The following is a 20692-nucleotide window of genomic DNA, read 5'->3' on the forward strand; positions in this document are numbered from 1 at the left end:
TGTTGAATCGTGTTACTGTAATCTTTAATAAATTTTGAATATTTTAAAAATTTGTTCGGCCTTGATTTCTTTTATAAATCGAGGTGCAGGAATGCGCGTTTCTCCCTCTAGTATCTGATGTTTTAAAATTTTAAAATAATTTTCGACAGGAGCATTGTTGTCTCGACTTAAATGGAATTGTGCAATATCCGTGGCAGACCACAAAGGGAAATATGGCATTAAAAAATCTGTGACGTAATCAAAAAACTCTTTTGAAAAAAATGGATTCAATTTTGAACTGAGTTTATTATTTTCTCGTTCACTTTTCTCAATGTTTTGAAATGTCTGATAATACAGTGAAGATTTCCTATCGAAAGAAGACGTTTCAGCTTTTCTTGTAGCGGTGAATATGTATCATTTGAGATATTGTTTACGTCTTCTGTAATTATTTTCACTTATTTTATTACATGATCGAAATCATTTATTTCGTGATCATTTCCGAAGATTTTTACAAATACGCCATACACTTCAGCAGCAGCTGATACACAATTACAGTGTAACATGTTTACTAATAGCGACGCTGCTATAAAACGCATGCGTTTTTGCTGTTTCTCATCAGGATAACATTTTTTTATTTTTTGTATAACCGTCTTTATAAAATGGGAAGAACATATATGTATAATTGTTACATTTTTCTTTCATATGTACATTTTTTTCATATTTTTCATACATATGCTGGATATAACTGTGTAAAGTAATGCCATTAAAAGTTTTGCAGGCCGACTGTATTAATGCCAAACTAAAATCTGTTTCGATTTTTTTATTTTTTTGGTTGTTATTCTTTTAAAATTATCATTAAAAACATTCAAAAAATGTTTGATTGCAGTAATATCATGCTTTGATGATATAAATTCTGCTATAGGCAACGGTCCGACGTCTGTATTTCCTGGCAACAGCAATACATAGTAATAAATTGTAGTTGCAGTATGAAGAAGTTTAGGCTGTGCAATAATTGAACCAGTAGAATTCAGGTGTAAATGTCGCAATTTATTAGCAGCTAAATATTTAATTTGTTTTTCACTAAACAGAATCACTGAAAACGGTATTAATGAAAATTCTTGTTTGTAACCGTTTAGTACTTCACCTCAAATCTGTTCTTGCTGTTGATCATATAATTTGATCATAAATGTAACAAAATCTTTATCAAGATCATGTTTTGCTCGATTTTCACTTGATATTTTTTGTAAAATATCTAAACTCGGAGTCTTGTTCAAATTTCCTGCTTGTAATATTTCTTTGTCAGTCTTAGCAAACATTTTTAATTTAATCACTATTGCCGATCGCTTTTCTAATTCATCAGCTAACGCTGCTGTGGTTTTGCCACACATGTTACGACGATGTCGTTCTTTTTCATGGGAAACATGCCCACTGACATTAACATGCACCATTGTGTCAATGGTGGTAGGGAATGTCAATTTTTTCTGTGACGAAAAATTTAAATTTTATGCACGTTGAATATTTGCATTGCCCTGAAGCTTGAAAGAAAAAATTACTTCTGTTCAAATTATTTTTACATTTATGCCATGAGATGGCTAAAACGCAGAGAGGATATTTTTTTTCAAATTTGGTATTAAAAGCGTCTACCCAACTCTTTCGTAAAGGTTCACCGTTACCAACCCAGAATTCTTCCCAAAAATGTTTAGGTAGAATAAAGGAGCTTCCGCGTATTGAACATTTCTTCTCTTTCTTCTCTCTACTAATAATTTTTTTTCTGGAGAGACATTCGGAGATAACTGCTCAGAATATTCCACAGACACGTTTGATAATGAACTTTCATTAATCGCAATATCTTTTATACGCAGAGAATTGACTACTTAATGTTGAATACTACTTACTACTTAATCATGATTATCTTCAATTATCATTCGTTCGTCAGAACGAAGAGATTGATCGTCTGTAACAATTGATGATATATGTTCCTCGATGATCGGACTTTGTGAAAATATTTCAATTTCTTCTTTATTCACATTATTGTGCAGAAAATCAACATCGTTATCATTTTTAGACACATCTGAGGATGTTGCGTTTTTCGTTTCCTCTACGTATTGAACAGGTGAATATACATTATGAGTTTTGGTACTCTCAATGATGCTTATAATGCTATTCGTATATTTTCTAAAAATGTCTTTACATTTTCTATGATATTTTTCCGACTGTACGCTTATCACCATTACCTATAATGTTACTGCAAACATCCAACCATAAATATTTAGAGGAGTGATGTTGCAAACGCTTAATGAAATTATAACAATTATTATCGTATTTATTATATACTTGTACAATAGCGTCAGAAATAGCATCAATTGTAATCAATTCTCCGTACGTTTTCATTGCTGCTCAAATTTTATATACTAATAATAAAGAAAACAAATGGAAGAAAACTCTTTGAAAAGATCTTGTTTTTGAGACCACCACTGAAAGAAATTTAGACAAAGTCTGCCAACGCAATAATATTTAAGAATCAGTTTTTTTTTAATAATAAATTTACGACGCAATAATATTTAATAATCAGTTTTTTTTTAAATAATAAATTAATGACGCAATAACATTTAATAGTCAGCTTTTTTTAATAATAAATTAACGACGAAATAATATTTAATAATCGACTTTTTTTTAAATAATAAATTAACGACGCAATAATATGTAATAACTTTTGTTTAATTATACACTAACCTGATATCAAAAAAGGCCACAATCAAACGTAAATCGATTGGCTCGAAGTCCGCCTTCTGGCCCTCTTCTCTAAATTCACTATTAAATCGCTCTTCTCATTACGTGCACAGAAAGAACAATTCTATAGCAAATATTAATTTTCAACTAATTAGAAAAATGAGTTTTTATGTCCGCTGTTAGAAACAGAGACAGATCGAAAGTAAACAATCGTGTTGTTAGGCGAAAGAACTCCGCTACCCGATCATGGTGAACGTAGCGTTTCTTTAATGCCTTCACTCCGTTGAACGTGCTCCATACTAAATCAGCGTTAAAGCGCGTTTATTTAAACAAAAACAGATTTTTATTGTCATGCTTACGCCTACCTTGATGTTTACTATAACGTAAAAAAGATTGAAATCTCCTCTTAAAATATCTCATATTCTCCTTGTTGAACAATTATACTTTTTAAAAGGAATAACAGTACCATAATTTCTTTTTAAGTATGAATCTTTAGCTTTAAAACACCGTACTTTAAAAGTCCTTAAAAGTTTTTTGTTGTGGAGATATGATTTTTTTAAAGAAAAAGTGGATTTTTGAACAATTTCTCACTTAGGCTTAATGGTTTTAGCATAAAGACTTGATAAAAATCACTATTACTATCCAAGAAGATTATTAAAAAACGACAGAAGGTTAAAAAAATGTGATAATATTTATTTTTGTTTGTTAAAATTTATTTATTTTTTATTTATTGTACTCTATTTTTATTAAGCATTATAAATAATAATATTTCCGGACTCTCCTCGACTACCGCCTCGACCTCCACCTCGTCGAAAGTCTTGACGATAGCTTCGACGGAAGTCTCTATCGAATTGATCGCGACCTTTTGGAGTGCCATTACGTTTAAGAAAATGTCGACGGTACCACATGAGGCGGCTTCTGCCGCGTCTTCGACATCGTCCTCTGCTTATACTGCTTTTGATTTTTTAAAATCTCTTGCAAAATTTTATTTCGTTCTTCCTCCATCTCTATATCTATCTCGTCGTCTAAAATTAGATTCTCGGTGGCTTCTTCAATATCTTGTAGAGAGAGAAAAGGAGAGAAAAGAATAATTAATTAATTTCTGTGTATGAACATTTATTGTATTAATGTTAAATTACATGTTATTAAACTGTTAAAACATTTTGTAATAATATTTTATTACGAATAATACTTACTCGACATTTTTTATCTTTACGCCAATAACAAATATGAAGTAAAAAAATATTGTTTTTAATCAAAATTATAGCTTCTCAAAGTTGAAAATGTCTCCCAAACCCGAAAATGTGCTTTCGTATTTGATAGGATCAGTGTGTTTAAGGTTAAAAAACGTTATTATTATTATGTATGCATGTGTGTACATGGGCATACATAATTGCTTCCGGTTCCTACACACAATTTACCGAAGACGATATGAATGTGGCACGTAAACGCATAGCAAGCTATTTAGCAAACTCAGTTTCTGACAAACGTACAAAAAATAAAACGACAAAATTTTGACATTTAATTTTATTAAATAACGAGCAACAATTAACAACAATTGAAAACTTTGTTTTAAAATATTTGAAACGATCGGAAAGTGCTCTATTTCATTTCATAAATATATTTGAATTTGCAGCATCTTTGCATTTAATAGTATCAAATAATAAGCCACAGCCACAAACTAGACAAAAAAAAAATAAATATTAAAATACAAATTCGATGAAGAATAATATAAGTAAGAGGGAAGAATATCGAGAGAGAAAAATTTAAAGACACCGTGTTTATAAAAACTATGTATACTGAAAACCTTCAATTAAATTCCTTCAATTTCCGAGACATTCAAGACTATCACTAAAAAATTGAATGTAAAATTGTCTTCTTTCAGTAGTTTCTTTTTAATAAGTTGAGCAGATTTATCAAAGTGCAGAAAGATGTTCTCCCGAACAACCAGAAGAAAAATGTAGTTTATAAGATTATGTGTAAGAATTGCGATGCGTCATACGTAGGACAAACGGGCTGAAAATTGAAAACAAGAATTACTGAATCGTAACCATATCAAGTGGAATACCAACAGACACTAATCACTGAACATAAACTCAAGTTTAACCATGACTTTGATTGGGAGAACATAAAAATCCTAGACAATGAGCGTTTCTTGGGCAGACGGCTAACATCAGAAATGTTACACATACAATCACAAAATAACAGCCTTAATTTACAAACAGATACTGATTGTTTACATCACGCATATCTCTCATTACTCAATAAAATGTAACAGAATTAATAATTTATAATTATTTATAATATTAACAGACCCTGTTTATTTATTTATTTTTACTCATTATGACAAGCTGTGAACGACTCTTTTATTTTCTTAGATTATCTTATAATCCATATTTATGTATTTATTTTGATCCGTATATTCCCGACTGCTTATCTTTGCGTGCGAATTCGAAACAAGACTCTCGAAACCGAACACACAGTTAGTATACATTCGGACTTGTGATAGTGAGCACGTTCCGTCGTTTGAGTGTATACTGTGATAAGAGAAGCGTAATTATTCTTACTAAACTAATTCTTATCCAAAGCTTCAGTTGTCCTCATCAGTCAAGAATGGGTGAGTCAAGCAAATTATAACCAATTTTAATATTATTTAAGAAAACGTTCGATTATTGGATAGTGAAATGTCATCTCCTTTGACACGGTCACGGAGAAGATGCCACTGCGGATTTGGCAAACCGCCGGTAATGCGACGTCCTCCCGTTTTCTGTTGACTGACGAGGATGAGATTCTGTATATATTGCGCTGAAGATGACTCGAAATGAGTCGAAACGTCCGTAGTTATTGTAATTTGATATGAAATTAACACGTTGATATTGTTTGCTGACAAGAAATAAACATTTGCGCACTTATACCCGCGCTGACTCTCATTAGCCTTTTTGACGAGATTTAATTATTTGAATAAATTCACGTTATTATAAGTAGAATATGTCTAAACAGTGGAATTTGCATTTTAACAATCCCGACTAAACAGAATATCACACTGGCTTTATCCATTCTTTCGTTTCTAAACGAAATTGTTATCTAAAAATAAAATAAAACACAAAGCATCAAGTTCTTATAATGATAATTATTACTAAATCATTGTAATAAAAACGTTTAATAAAACTTATCTGAAACAGGCTGTTTTTAAAATCTTTATCGATGCAGGAAATAGGAATAATACAATATTATTATTACACCATTAACCTAGTAAGTCCAGGAAATTCTGCTCAAATCCTGTGATAAGGGGAGTCGGGAGACGTGGTACATATAGATAATTGTGAAACTTCTTGGATCTTTACAAAATGTTTAAAGCCAGTAACAGAGTCGATCAAACATTTGTTTTTAACATCAACTAGGAGATTAAAATATCCGAGAAAATCTGCATCTAAAATGGGACGTTGAATATCCGCGATGCAAAATTTCCAACGGAAATTTTTCCTGAGGCCAAGATCCAAAGAAAGAGTTTTAGAACCATAAGTATGAATTTGAGTACCATTAGCAGCAAAAAGTTTAAAATTAGTTGATAATGGTTTAAACAAAACTCTCTTAGGAATTAAGGAAATATTAGCGCCAGTATCGACAAGAAAATGTAAATTAGAAGATTTGTCAAAAATTACGAGGCGATGAAAAGGTAAACCGTTGTAAGCAGCCTCAATCTTCAACGGCGCTTCTAGTTTTCCTAAGAGTCAGTAAGAATTTTTGACATTATGCAAGGAATGGTACATTTCTTTGCTCTATCACCAAATTTTTTTATGATAAAAACAAATTGGCTGATCTTTAGAATTGGGTTTTTTATTCCGTGAATTTGATCTAAATTTTGATTTGCTTCTAGATCAGCTTGAACATCTGCCACGACAACGAGAAACTTCGAGTGCAGCGATTCTTCGTTCTAATTCAGAAAAATCCGGTTGTTTAGAAGTTGATTGCGTATTAACTTCCGCGACTTGAAAATCAGTATCACGTTCAACAATTTTATTCGCAAGTTCCGAGAGCTTGACTAAAGGTACGTTTTCGATAACAGCAAGAGTCACTTGAACTCTATATGGTAAGCGTTGTAGCCAAATCGAATGTAAAATGTTATCCGCTAAAGAACCACCGGATAATTGACGGATTTTGCGTAAAAGTTCTGAAGGTTTCTTGTCATTTAACTCAATACCGGCTAATAATTGTCTCAAACGTTTTTCTTCTGAATCCGTAAAGCGGTGAATGAGTGCTTTCTTTAATTGATTATATTTATCAATTTCAGGCGGATTTTCAACAATTTCCGATATCGCGACTAAAGCTTGTTCATCGAGATGACGAATAACAGAACTATATTTAATATCTTCGGAACGGATACGGTATACGGTAAATTCAATCTCAATCTGAGCAAACCACAGCTTGGGTTGCTTATGCCAAAGGATTGGAAGTTTCAACAGGCGAAATTTATTAGAATGGATCCGAGTGGACTCACCAAATGATTGATGTTCTATACCAGAAGGTAAATTTAAAATTTCCGTTCCGACCTGTTGTTGAAGACTTACAGTTGACGCAGAAGTTGAAGTAGTCGAAGTCGACGGAGTTGACTTAGATTTAACAGGAGTTCTGTTCACAGGCATTTTATTAATGGCTTTCAGAGAAGAGCCAAGACGATCCAGGAATCAAAATTCGAAGATTCTTGAAGACACCAAATGGCACTTCAGAAATTAAATTTTCCGCGTCAAAAGATATTTCTGTATAGTATTCTCGTTATTATCAAACTCATTTATTTCTATATTATTTTATTTATAGGCGTGTTAGTAACATTTTCTGCATTTGATTATTTGCGGCATGTGAAGCCATTTTGTGTAAACCAGCGCCCCTAGATTCTAGGGAAGGCGACGCTATATAGCTAGCGTAGAGTGAACGCGCTCTCTCTCCAGCGCCGTCTCCCGTGTAATGCACATCGACATTGTCGAGCCAACAATCCTTTTGTAAGAAAAGTAATTTTTAAATATATCGTTTTTTAAACCAACGATGGTAGTAGCATTATTCATTTCAATTGTTTCTTGTTCAATTTCAACATACATCGTTATCACGTCGGGGTCACCAAAAAAATGTAGCGATTTATTGAATAAATCACTAAATTTATATTTAATTGAGAGATATTTATTTAGACGTGTAAACTTTGTGACAGGCAGAGTAATGATAATAAAGTAAATGTTTATAACAACAGATGTTTAGTGTGTTGCTAAGTAAAAGATAGTTGAATATCTTTACAAGAACATCGATAACGAGTGTAGAAAGTGTAAGTGTTAGTGAAAAGAGTGTAAGAACGCTACAAGGGAAGAGCTCTTTAAGTAGACTTATTAAAGACATCATTAAGTTCTTTTAAAACTAATATATTTTTTTGCAAGGTATTTTTTACAAAACATAACCTAGTTTGATGTGGTGAATATTATTAGAGCATAAAAAGAATTACAGATAATATAATAAACGAAAGACTAGTGTTTAGGCAGTACTCACGACGTAAGTTTATTCCTATTCAAATCAGCCTTACTTTAAATATAACTTTTTATTCAAAATATTATAAGTGTACGATTAGCTCAGTATTAACGTATTAGGTTGCTATTCTGAAATCGTAGGTTCGAATTCCGCCGGCACCGATGCGTTTTTAAAAATTGTAAAATAATGCGTTATTGTAATTAATGCAATAGAGGAATCTTATATGCGAAACAGTCAATATAGAATTAAGCTATAAAAATAATAAGATTGTTAAAACACTAAAAAAAAATTAAATTAGAGAAAAGTGAACTCAAGAGCCACGCAGGATGTCGGGTGCAAATAACTAACAAAAATTTCCAATGTCAGACAAACGTTTCGACCTTTAATGACGGTTTTCCTCAGTGATAATACAAGTCTATAAAACAACAATCGCACTAATTAAGATATGAATTTATCACAATAAACAAATAAAGAACAGAAATAAGAAATGAAAACAAGTTACCGAATAGATAGAGATTGTGCAAAACCGCGGTGTACATCTTACTACAACGTCTTAGAATAATAATATTATGAAAGACCTCACAGAGCGTGTGCCGAGATAAGAGTTTTGTGAAACCACATAGTTGGTTGCTAACAAATAAATAAATAAATAAGAGAAAGATATTAAAATGATGACTTTAAAACTTGTGGCAAACAACCATAAAAATTAAATAATTAAAAAAGGTTAATAAATGGAAAATCAATAAAAAGTTAAATAAATAAATAAAAAAGAATAAAAATGGAAGCTGTACAAGTCATTAGATATAAAATCGTAAAAAAACGCTTTATAAATTAATGTAAATTCAAAAAAGGGGGAAAAAAGGAAATAAGCCAAAGCGAAAATTATATACAAAGTACCTCTAAGCACCAAAACTCGTGTCACAGCCTTGAGATGGGATGTTACATCTTGGTGAGAATAGATACGAATAATAAGCACCGAAACGAGATAGCCTCGGTGGCCAGAACGAAAGGAATAGAAGGAGGAGAAGTGATGAACCTAAGAAGGAGGAATACGCTCGAGGATAGGAAGATACGCATCCGAGAGAAGTTCCGTGTCGCTTTGTTTATTGAGTCCGTGCATGGTTTTTGATGTGTAGCATCTCAGATATAGATCTTTTGACATAAGATGGTTCCTCGTCTAAAATTTCCACGTTCTCCCAATCGAATTCGTGATTTTCTCCGATGCGGTGTAGCGAAATAACTGAAGGAGAACTGGCCTTCCTAATGTCTGCTTTATGTTCGCTAACTCTTGTTTTTAATTGGCGTTTTGTCTGTCCCACATAAGAAGAATCGCAGTTCCTACAGTTAATTTTACAAACGTCATTACAAGAAAGACGCTCTGTATGGTCTTTGCCAATAACTACTTATAAAAATTTATAACTATAAATTTGTTCAGTTTGGAAGGGATTGTGAACGCTACACTGCAGTCAAACTTACATGAGAAAGACGAAAATTTTTCTGATACGGATTCAATGTAAGGGATCGTAAAAAATCTTCTCACACGTTTATTATCCACGCAGGTGTCATCTTTATAAAAAAGGTTTTTGAGTCTGAAATTTATCATAGAGAAGATAAAATTTAAAGGGCAGTTATTTTCCAATAAAATGTTAACTAAAATTGTGAAGTTCTTACGGTGGAATTGAAGATGTGATAATAACAATAATTTGTCAACCATATCAAAAATAACACCCTTTTTGTGATACAGGGGATGGTGTGAGAAAAAATTTAAGTATCTTCCTGAGAAAGTTGGTTTGCGGTATTGATCGAAAATAATTCTATTATTCACACTTATAAGCATAACATCAAGAAAACTGATTTTCCCCTCGATCTCTCTCTCCATGGTGAATTTTAATGCATGCGGTCATGCATGGAATTAAACGTGTCAAAGAGTCTGACATTGGAGATTTTTGTTATTTATTTACACCCGACATCCTGCGTGGCTCTTGCGCTCACTTTTCCCTAATTTAATTTATTTATAAGAGCCTTAACTTTTATTTTGTTTTGTTTTGTTTACTGAAAAAAAATTTATTTTTATTGCACGTTATTTGCTAAAAAAGGAAATTTTTTTTAGCATTAAGAGGGTTGTCTTAAATATAGCCTCCCATGCTTATTCGATATTCCTCTACATGTTAGAGTATCTTCTTGAGGCCGTATATAAGATAAATCTTTCAGAATCAAGACGGTACCACTAAAAAATAAAATATTTGTTTTCAATGTAAAAAATTTTTAATAGTAACATTTTCTTGACATTTAGAAGAAGTCAAAATACAGTACTTCTTTAGATGACATAAGAAGTCAGATTGCAGGGCTCCTTTAGATGACATTTATAAGAAGTCAGTATTCTTTTAGATGTCTTATATATGATGTCTCTTTTTTCTAAAATCGACGCATTGGATAACATAATGATATCATTATGTTATCATTCTGATAGTATTAGAAGACGTCCACCTTTCAAACATGAATACTTTAAGAACTCTTTTTGATAACATTTTGTTCACTGGGTTTGCAGCGAGATTAAAAAAAAGGACTATTTGGTTTTTATAGCAAATTAGTTATTTTTACAATACATTTTATAATACAATGACGCAAATACACTTTATAGACGTAACACGGAATCAAATCGACAATTGTGTACGAAATTAAATGGAACAAAAATCGAAGATTGTGAATAAGTTATCCGTCGAAAATATCCGTTACTATGTAGTTTTGCGTGCACATAAGGGCGCTAGTGAACAGGTTCTACCTAAAATGTGGGTATCTGTTCTCTGCATTCTATCTGAAGAATCTGAGTGACACATTCATCTGAAGGTAAGGTAGGATTCGCTAAGCATAATGTAAATTACAACACTTAATATAAAAAATGTTTATATCTCTTTATTCGATAAATTTTAAGAGAATATTTTAAAAGCCTATGATAAATAATAAAAATAAGGTATGGAGAAAAAACAAAAAATACTAATAAAAGAATAAATAAGAACTGCTATTGATATTATATATTTAATATGTTATACCTACTTAATATTATGTATAATATTATATTATATTATATACAGTAGTAGAGGAGAAGAGGGTTATGTGATACCCATTTTCATTTCATTGAATAACTTTGTTTATAATTGATATTTTCTATTGAGTGATTATATTCGTCAAAGTGCTGTTTGACAGATTCTAGACTCAAAATAATAAAATATTTTATAAAATTAAGGCCGAGAATGAGCAATAAAGGTTGTCACAAATAAAAATATTCTACTCCAAGAGTCAAAGGCGGAATATTTCGGACTTACTTGTCCTTCTTCAGCCGTATACAAATTTTTACATAAGTTCGAAGCAATACAATTTAGATTCCTCCATGGTTATTGAGCGTATATTCAAATGCTGAAATCTGTCCGTCATTCTTCAATGTTAACATGACGCAAATGCTCCATGACGCTAGATGGTTGCCAAAAGTGAGACGACGTTTCGAAATTACGTGTCTCTGTCTGCGTTCGGAGTGCGGATTTAATGTCAACCGATAAAATCATAGTAATAATTTGAACAGATTACAACAGTTTAAATAAATAGTAATAATTTAGAGACAGCGACGATTTGAATAAATAACATTAATATAAATTTATAAAAGAAACGGAGAAAATAATTTAACTCACTTACACAGTGCAACGGATGGAAAATAAATAGTAATAATTTAGAAACAGCATCGAACAGTAATGATCAGACACATGTCCGCTTCGCTCAACGTTAAATCTAAGACTAAATACAAGGAGATCGTGGATCGAAAACAGTACGCTATCATGTGTACCTAAACCTTACAAACAAAATTGTTAAGCAAGTCAAAATAAGATTTATGTAAAAGCTTTGTCTGTTTGCAATCTAGCAGACATTTTTATGATTTTTGAAGCTATAGAACAAATTCCCTTTTTAAACCCAGATTCTGACAAACAATTTAAAAGAGTTGCATAAAATTTATTTAGGGTCGGAATGTGAAGCATTTTTATTAAATGAACCTCAGGAACGTATAACAAACATTCGACAAAATTGTTTAGAATTTTACAAAACGGCAGTTCGCGAGATGATCAAACGTTTACCTTACCAGGACACATTTTTCGAACAAATAAGTTTTTTAGATCCAAAAGTTGCTTTTTCTTGTAAGGCTAGAGCCACTTTTAACCTTCTAGGTCTTGTGCACCATCCCATTTGGCGATCAGTTCATTGTTTTCACGATTCGACAATTCAAATAAAATTTGTCCTTTATCCCTCGAAGTTGTTTCACATTTCACCACATTTACACTATTTACTCACTTGATCGATAAACGCGGAACGACGAGACGAACGGATCGATCGATATTATTAATTACTATTAATGTATTTTAAATTTATTATAAAATAGAATATTTGCAATATTTAATGTTATTTTTTCATTATTGTATTTTAAAATGTAATTTATAGTGCATTTAAATTTTGTGCAGGCAAGTAAACAGATTAATATTTTTAAGAATTATCATCGTTGGATTTTTGGAAAGCAAGGCTAGAGACTAGATCTAGGCCAGTATTCATAGTCGATTCTTATTTTAAGACCATCTTGAGTAACGTCTTAAGATACTAATACAGCTTTCTGATTGGTTGAGATTTTAAGATGATACTTAAGACAGTCTTAAATATAAGAATTGACTATAAAGTAACGCTTGTTAATGAATTGACTATTTCTGTGATATTTTCTATGAATCCTCCAATGAGAGCATTGAATATATTGAGCTAAACGGAGCAGACCTAATATTCTATTGGATCTGTTATACTATAAAATCAGCATTCAAGTATTATACCTATACTTATATTACAACCTCAACAGTAGACTCGAGAATTTCGAATCAATTAGTGTAACATAATTAATTATTTAAACTTTATTAGCTTATATTAATTGTGAATAATTAAAATAATCGATAATTGAAAAATCTTATTTAATTAATGGAAAATAAAATACAGCTAAATATCTCAAAAAATTCTATAATATGGGATCATATAAATTAAAGTATTGAAGAATAAAGTCCTTAAAAAATATGATTGAAAGTAGGGAGAATATTATAAAATACAAGTTTATTTAATAAAGTTGAGTTTTATGATTATCAAAGTATATTGCGTGTCCGCGGAGATATTTAACATTTTTAATGTATTTTTTCCTATCAAATAATATTATAGATTATATTATTATATTTATATTATTGCAAACCGTTCTTATATTTTAAATACCATAGTAAAAATGACAGATAATTATAAATTTTAACAGCTATTGTATGCAATTTTTGCACAGATCGAAGAACTGTATAAATAACATTAAGTAAGTTGTGTAAATAACATATTATGTAAGTTGTGTAAAAGAACTAAAATATCTTTTATATATATATTTTTTTAATATGAGTTATCAAGTTTCTACAAGTATAGAGAAATTAAAAATTTACGATTAACTAGTTTTTTCTTTTTCGTCATTTTTTGACATTTAAGTATTCCAACTCCAGCAAACCATTAAGTTCTATAAAATATATTAAAGTTAAAGTTGACTCAGAAGCTTTGCGAAGAATTAACATTATTTTTTAATAAATTTATTTCATATAAAAATAATGTTAATATATTATAATAATTATACATACATAATTGTAAGATTAAACGAACTCACCGAGTGAAGTTCGATCTTAATTATGCCTTGGCTTGTCCGGATGGACAACTATGTAGTCACGTCTTTGTGCCTGCTTTACCAACAGAATTTTAAAAAGTAAAAATATTACGAAAAAGTAGGTAAATCGGGGCGCTTTCTACCTACCCGTGCTGCCCGCGCTGCCCGCGCTGCCCGCGCTGCCCGCGCTATTGCCATTTCATTATTTCAAAGCACGGAAGTAAATCGCCTAACTGGGCGGGAGAAGTGTAAAGATTGCTTAGGGCGCGGAAGGTCCATCTGGACGAGCTCGGGCATAATTAAGATCGAACTTCACTCGGTGAGTTCGTTTAATCTTATAATTATGCCTCTGTCTCGTCCGGATGGACAACTATGTAGTTGTTTATAGCGCGATTTGCGACTAATCGTACTCCAATGTAAATATCTATATTGCATTTTAATGTATTGCAGATTACAATAATACAGAGTGTTTTATTATACATCCTGTAGTGTATACACTAGATATAGTCTTATCTAAGAGTAAGGTATGGAACTAAACTCGTGTAAACAATAACGATAAGTTTGAAGTCGCTGGAGTCTAACAATGGCAAAAGTGAAAAAACCTAGGAAAGAAGGACAGAGTTACAAAACGTATCCGGGTTATTAATGGGGCGATTATAAGATTTAGCAAAGATCTGAGATTTCCCAGACCAGCCCGCTGCTCTTTTAATAATGTCAAGAGGTACACCTCTCTTGGCCGCGAGCGAGGTAGATGCATGCCGCGTACTATGAGCCGAGAATATATTCATCTGAACTCCGCATTCTTTCAAAGTTTTTTGGATGCAGCGGCTTATTGATTGTGCTCCACCTGGTTTATGTTGGAGCACAATCACTTTAGAATTAAAAGCAGCAAGAAAGAAGTTTAACATGTTCATCAGAGAGGTTTTAGTCCCCACTTAATGAAGAATGTTATCCAACTTTACAGATATTGCAAAAAAGACAGCAAAAGGAGTTATTGGAAGTTGTGGAAGCATAGAAGTGATCATAGGGGACATGACAGCTCTAGGCAAAATTACTCCTGGAAACAAGGATGTAGGATCAACTATGCTTCTCCCAACTCCTGAGATGAAAAGTCTTACCACAGTGATTGGAGAACTAGCAACAATTCTAGGAAGGGTGACTACTGCAGCACCTAATGGAACTCCTGCTGGATTTTTAGCAGTGTTTATTTGATACTTATCTTTCAGAATCCTCATGCAGTTCTTAAGAAAATTTGAACTCTTGTTCATCATTTTCTCTATAGCTGCCTCTCTGGTCATGAATATCATGCACATGAATGACAAGTCCACTGCAAAAGACTTATTGTTTGTCATGGTTATGATGTTCCCATCAGTTGTAGTTCCTTGGACCTCTATAAGCCTGTCAGGGTTTTGACGAATGTGAATGTTGTATTCAGCACATCTGTTCAAGAGCCTGATGAACAAGGCTCTAGAATTGAAACCTTCATATCTGGAGAGTTCTTCCCATCTTTTTACCTCATCCAGCATTTGGTTTATTTTATTTGAACTACAAGTATCAAAGGCTGCCTGAGCCTGAGACTCATTGAGCTCAAACTCGGAGACCAGAGAAGTAAGATAGGCAACATATCCTACATTATCCGGTCGAGGACCCAGGACTCGACTGACTACCCTCTAAGTGCTCTCTGCGTCTATGATATCTTACTCTCACCCTTTTAGGAGACATCAAATTCCTACTAATTAGAGAGCTTAACTCTTCAGGAGTCAGACCTTCTTCTAGTCTTTCCTTATTGTCAGTCCAACCTATCCTATTACAAGAACAACAGGGACTCTCAGGGATTTGATTAATCAGCTCAACAAAATCTCTGATGGCTGATTCAGTCAGTTCGTGAGTTGAGGTTGAAGCTTCTTTTAAGGCTCCTGACTCCTCAGCCGAGACGGTAGCGTTGACGCGTTGACGGTAGCGACATTTCGTCGCGGACAAAATTAGAACTAATACACGTGAAACGTGACAGATTGACGATGAAATGTTATCGTGCATGTCATTTTGTTATTATATGTTTCATTGTGAAAATATGACTTGTCTCGTATTTACCAAATTCGTAAAAATGGACCGCGAGTAAAGTTTCTTTGAATTTTATATATAAAGTACACTTTTCACTCCTTTTAATAGCTATCCGTGTGTTTTCCTGTTTGAATAGACGTCACTTTACGTGCTTTTTACGACTATTTACTGACTGCTAGGCGAAAAAAGATAGTCGTGACCGATATTTAGAAGTGTTTTAAAGCCATCTGATTAGTCTGTTTTATCCAAATTGGCATTATTCAGAAATGGCACGTCGGACAAAATTACGTGCCCATGTGTTTTCCTGTTTCAATTGCTTCACTTTACATGCTTTTTACAACTATTTACTGATTGTTAGGCGGAAAAAGGGTAGTCGTGACCAATATTTAGAAGTGTTTTAAAGTCATCTGCTTAGTCTGTTTTATCCAAATTGGCTTTATTTACAAATGGCATGTCGGACAAAATTACGTGTCATTTCACGCAATTTCTCGCTTCTGACGTCACGACTTCAATATGGCCGCAGCGAGTACTCAGGAGCCTTAAGGAAGGTGTAACCCTGCCCAAATCAACTTCACAGGTCTGCTGAGAGAAATCACAAACTAATTTCTCTTCTCTAGCTACACTAGCTTCTACACTAGCATCAAATAAGTCTATTCTTCTCAAATATTCCTCTAAACTGAAACTTCTTCTGAAAGATGAGAGCTGGGTTTGGGTTGATTTATCCAAGTAGCAGGTATGTTTGCTTCTACAGCTCTCTTCACAAGAAGATATCAGATTGTATGTGTTAGGTGACGAGTACAAACTAAAGTTCATCTGAGGATACTAGGAGAATCAAGATTTAGTAAAATGTGTCTGTCAATGTGTATTCAAACCACCATGTGGTTTTACCCAGGAAATAAATAAGGAGTCACACTCCTGAGGACGCAATTCCTCTGTAAATAGCAGTTTAACAACGTTATGATACAAAGGTCTAGGCGATCCTGAAACTGAGAAAAAATAAGAGTGCGACCTGGCGCCGAGGTTTTTAGACGATCTGGAATTCTGATAAGCACCTATTATTTTCCCTAAAAAGTGTGTAATTCTAATGGCTGCTAGTGTCTGCGCACGCTGACCCGACCCTAAAGCTAACAGCACAGCTAATTTTCTAGTGATAGTCTCCAATAACAAATTATCGTAAGGAAAAAATTTTGCTACCTTTGAGGTTACTGGGGCTGGATCCCAAACGAAATCATATTTTGGTTTCTGCGGTTTAATTATGCTGACACTTTTGGCAAACCTCTTAATTAAGGGATGAATACCAATCGATCCCTCCAAAATGAGGGAAATGACTGATCGAGTGGTGTTGAAAGTAGAATAGGAACCAATGTCCCTTACTTCCTGTGTCAGGAATTCTAAGACTTTGTTTATATCTGGCAAGTAGAGGGGTGTCTGATATATCTGGCAAAAGAGATTGATCAATCGATGAATTAAAAAACTCGCATTTTCTATACAAATAGCATATAGAACACTAGTTAGTACTATGCCAAGCCACTTGGAGCGCGGCGATCAATTTTGATTCCTTCATTTAACACGGGTCTTTCGCTTCTCTTTATATATGTTCTATGGTAGTTAATGCGTGGACTGACGAAACGAAAGAGACGCTTCCCAACGGCGCAACTGGATTTTTATACCGTTGCACAGTGCGGCCGAAGGCCTCATTATGCGGCCAAAATTCGAAAAAAAAAGTTTCTAGATAGAGTTTTTTCATCGTTGAGTTGGCTGAAGTAATCCTCTAAGAATTGAAAACCGTTCGTAGTAACGTCCTATACCCTAAGTCCCCTCTTTTCTTTCAGTCGCAACGCGGCCTTCACCCAAACATCATATTATTGTAGATACACAGGGAAAGTTATACACGCGTGAAAGTTCTTGGAGTAAAGGAAATCTAACAAAACCAAATGGAATCTACGTCTAAAGGTTAGTAAAATACATAAAAACTGTAGTAAATATCAATAGGTTAACAAAAAATTTTTAGCAGCAAAAATATGAGGATATATTTTTTGTATTTTTGTATATAAAATTTTTCAAACCATATAGTAATAAAACGCCATCATATGCTGCCTTAAAACCTATTAGAGGTTACTCAGAAAAGTATTAGTTACTGAATAAAACAAGATTTAGCTGCTACCTTCTGCTACTTTAGGTTTTATGCAACTTTTTGTATAAAAGAAATTGAATATTCGATAACGCAGATATAACGATTAATAAAAAGTTAAAGAAAAGAAGCGTGAAAATACTAAAATTAATAGAAAAAAAGAAAGAAAAAAAGCATCGAAAGAGAAAGTGGGAACTACATATGTATAAAAGTAGAAAGAAGGAGAATGAGTCAAAGAGAGTTGATGATAAAAATATATATTTATTTTTTAGGTTCCAGTAATACGACGGAAGGTGATTTAACAAGGCTGAAATTATTCAATGAAATAAAAAACATTTTAAAGAGTGATACAAAAGAAATTTATGCTAAGGTGGAAACACTTTTATCCGAAAGTGAAAATTCAAGTTATCATTTATCAGATGAAGAAAAAAAGCAAATATCAGATCAAGTACATAAAATGAGATCAAGATGGGATTCAAGTAAAAGAATAGAAGAAAAATTTTTGAAAAAAAATCATGATTGGTTACAAAAATCCATTGAACTGAAAAAAGAAGACCAAAAGAAGAAGAAAAATAATAAAGAATCAAAAGAAAAACAAAATGATGAAAAAAATTCAAATGCAGGTCGGCGAGAACTCAGTTTCTCAGAATCTTCAGAACTAAGTAAACGCAGGAAAACAGAAGAATTACGAACGAATGTATCAACTGAAGCTCTCCTATACTCAGCAACAAGTAAATTGCGTTCTGAAGGTAATACTGATTTTGCAAAAGTGGTGCGTGATATTTCCGAAGGGAGTCCTACAAAAGCTTCGAAATACAGAAAATCTTTGGAGTCTGCGAATAAAAATATACCTTTCACTAATAATGAAGCTTTATCGTTGTTTATTGAACTTGGATTATCTCAAAGCAAATACCAGCAGCTGCGAAATGCTCATGTGCGGAAAAAATCAAGGATGATTCCATCATACAAAAAGCTACAGAAAGCAAAATTACAATGTTATCCAGCCTTAGGTTTTTCTTTCACTGAAAATGAAGCAGCAGTTACATTGCAATCTCTATTAAATCATACGATTGACCGCATTATTCTTCATCAAGTAGAAGTTATAAAATGTTTATCTGAAGAACAACTACAAAATTTAACCTTAATCGTTAAATGGGGCTGTGATGGTAGTTCAGGACACAGTGAATATAAGCACAAGCTCGATGAAAACGATGTTAGTGACGAAAGTATTTTTTTCACCTCTCTTGTCCCATTGCAACTTATACACAGAGACTCTACGACGAAGAAAACTACAATAGTCTGGAAAAATCCAAGGCCATCATCACCAAGATATTGTCGGCCAATTAAAATTCAATGTGCAAAAGAATCAGTTGACTTGACGAAAAAAACAACTAATGACATAGAAAACCAGAAACATGATCTGAATGCATTTGAAACTACTGTTGATGGGAAAATCGTGTGTGTTAAATATGATTTGTCCTTGACAATGATAGATACGAAAGTATGCAACTCACTGACAGATACAACATCTGCGATGCCTTGTTATCTGTGCAATTGTACATCAAAAGATTTCAACGACATAGATGCAATGCTTAACAAAAAAATTGTTTCAGATCACTTAAAATTTGGCCTATCATCTCTACATTGTTGGATTAGGTGTTTCGAATTTATATTACATTTGTCGTACAAATTAAAAATCGAAAAATGGCAGGTACGTAAGGGAGAGGAAAAAGAGTCGGTTGAAAACAGGAAAAAAATAATACAAGCTGCTTTTAAAAAAGAAATGGGCTTAAATGTTGACAAACCGAAAGCTGGAAGTGGAACATCGAACGATGGTAATACGGCTCGTCATTTTTGAAAAGTACCAACAATCTGCAAAAATAACTGGAATTGATCAGGATATTATACATCGTTTTTATATTATACTGCAAGCCATATCAAGTGGACATGACATTAATTTGGACAATTTTAGACAGTATACTGAGAAGTTAGCTAGAATGATTGTAGAAAAGTATGATTGGTATTACATGCCAACTTTAGTACATAAGCTATTAATTCATGGCCCAGAAATCATTCAAGATTCAGTTTTACCTATCGGTCAAATGTCAGAAGATGCACAAGAGGCCTGCAATAAATTTTATTCGATCTATCGCCTGAGCTTTGCTAGAAAAAACTATCGTCAAAAAACAATGGAGGATGTGTTCAAAAGATTTTTAGTAGCTTCTGACCCATACATTTCTAGTTGTAGAAAATTGCCAGCTAAACAGCTAAAATCTTTATCAGCAGATGCTATTAATTTATTGTCGTCTCCATTTGTTGATAAAGAAGAGGATCAGGACAGTACTGATATTAGCTCTGCCTCTGAGTCAGAGACAGATGTAGATGCTTATGACCTTCATGATAATGAAAATTTTTTTATGTAATTCTTCTTTAAAGCAGGAAATACTTTCCAATTTTATAATATTAGAGTATACGTTTTTTAAATACTTGTATAAGTTATAATACAATTCAAAACTCTAGTTTCGTGTATAACCTATAATTTTCAATTTTAATAAAAATTTTTGTGAAAACTTGAAAAATGT

At 32.8% G+C, this 20692-nt stretch overlaps 1 protein-coding gene and 1 long non-coding RNA gene across 2 annotated transcripts; both read left to right on the forward strand.

The window, feature by feature from the left end:
- Positions 1 to 5901: 5901 nt before the first annotated feature.
- Positions 5902 to 7809, forward strand: LOC120357885. Its single transcript, XR_005574885.1, has 3 exons — positions 5902 to 6757; positions 7001 to 7234; positions 7349 to 7809. It is a non-coding gene; the product is annotated as an uncharacterized LOC120357885 (long non-coding RNA).
- Positions 7810 to 17615: 9806 nt separating this feature from the next.
- LOC120357891 lies at positions 17616 to 19863 on the forward strand. Its single transcript, XM_039449751.1, has 3 exons — positions 17616 to 17932; positions 18383 to 19611; positions 19724 to 19863. The coding sequence occupies exons 1-3, from the start codon at positions 17914 to 17916 to the stop codon at positions 19730 to 19732; spliced, it is 1257 nt and encodes a 418-aa protein (XP_039305685.1). The 5' UTR covers positions 17616 to 17913; the 3' UTR covers positions 19733 to 19863.
- Positions 19864 to 20692: the final 829 nt, after the last annotated feature.

The sequence above is a fragment of the Solenopsis invicta genome, chromosome 5 (genome assembly GCF_016802725.1).
Source record: "Solenopsis invicta isolate M01_SB chromosome 5, UNIL_Sinv_3.0, whole genome shotgun sequence".
In the NCBI taxonomy this organism is placed as follows: Eukaryota; Metazoa; Arthropoda; class Insecta; order Hymenoptera; family Formicidae; genus Solenopsis; species Solenopsis invicta.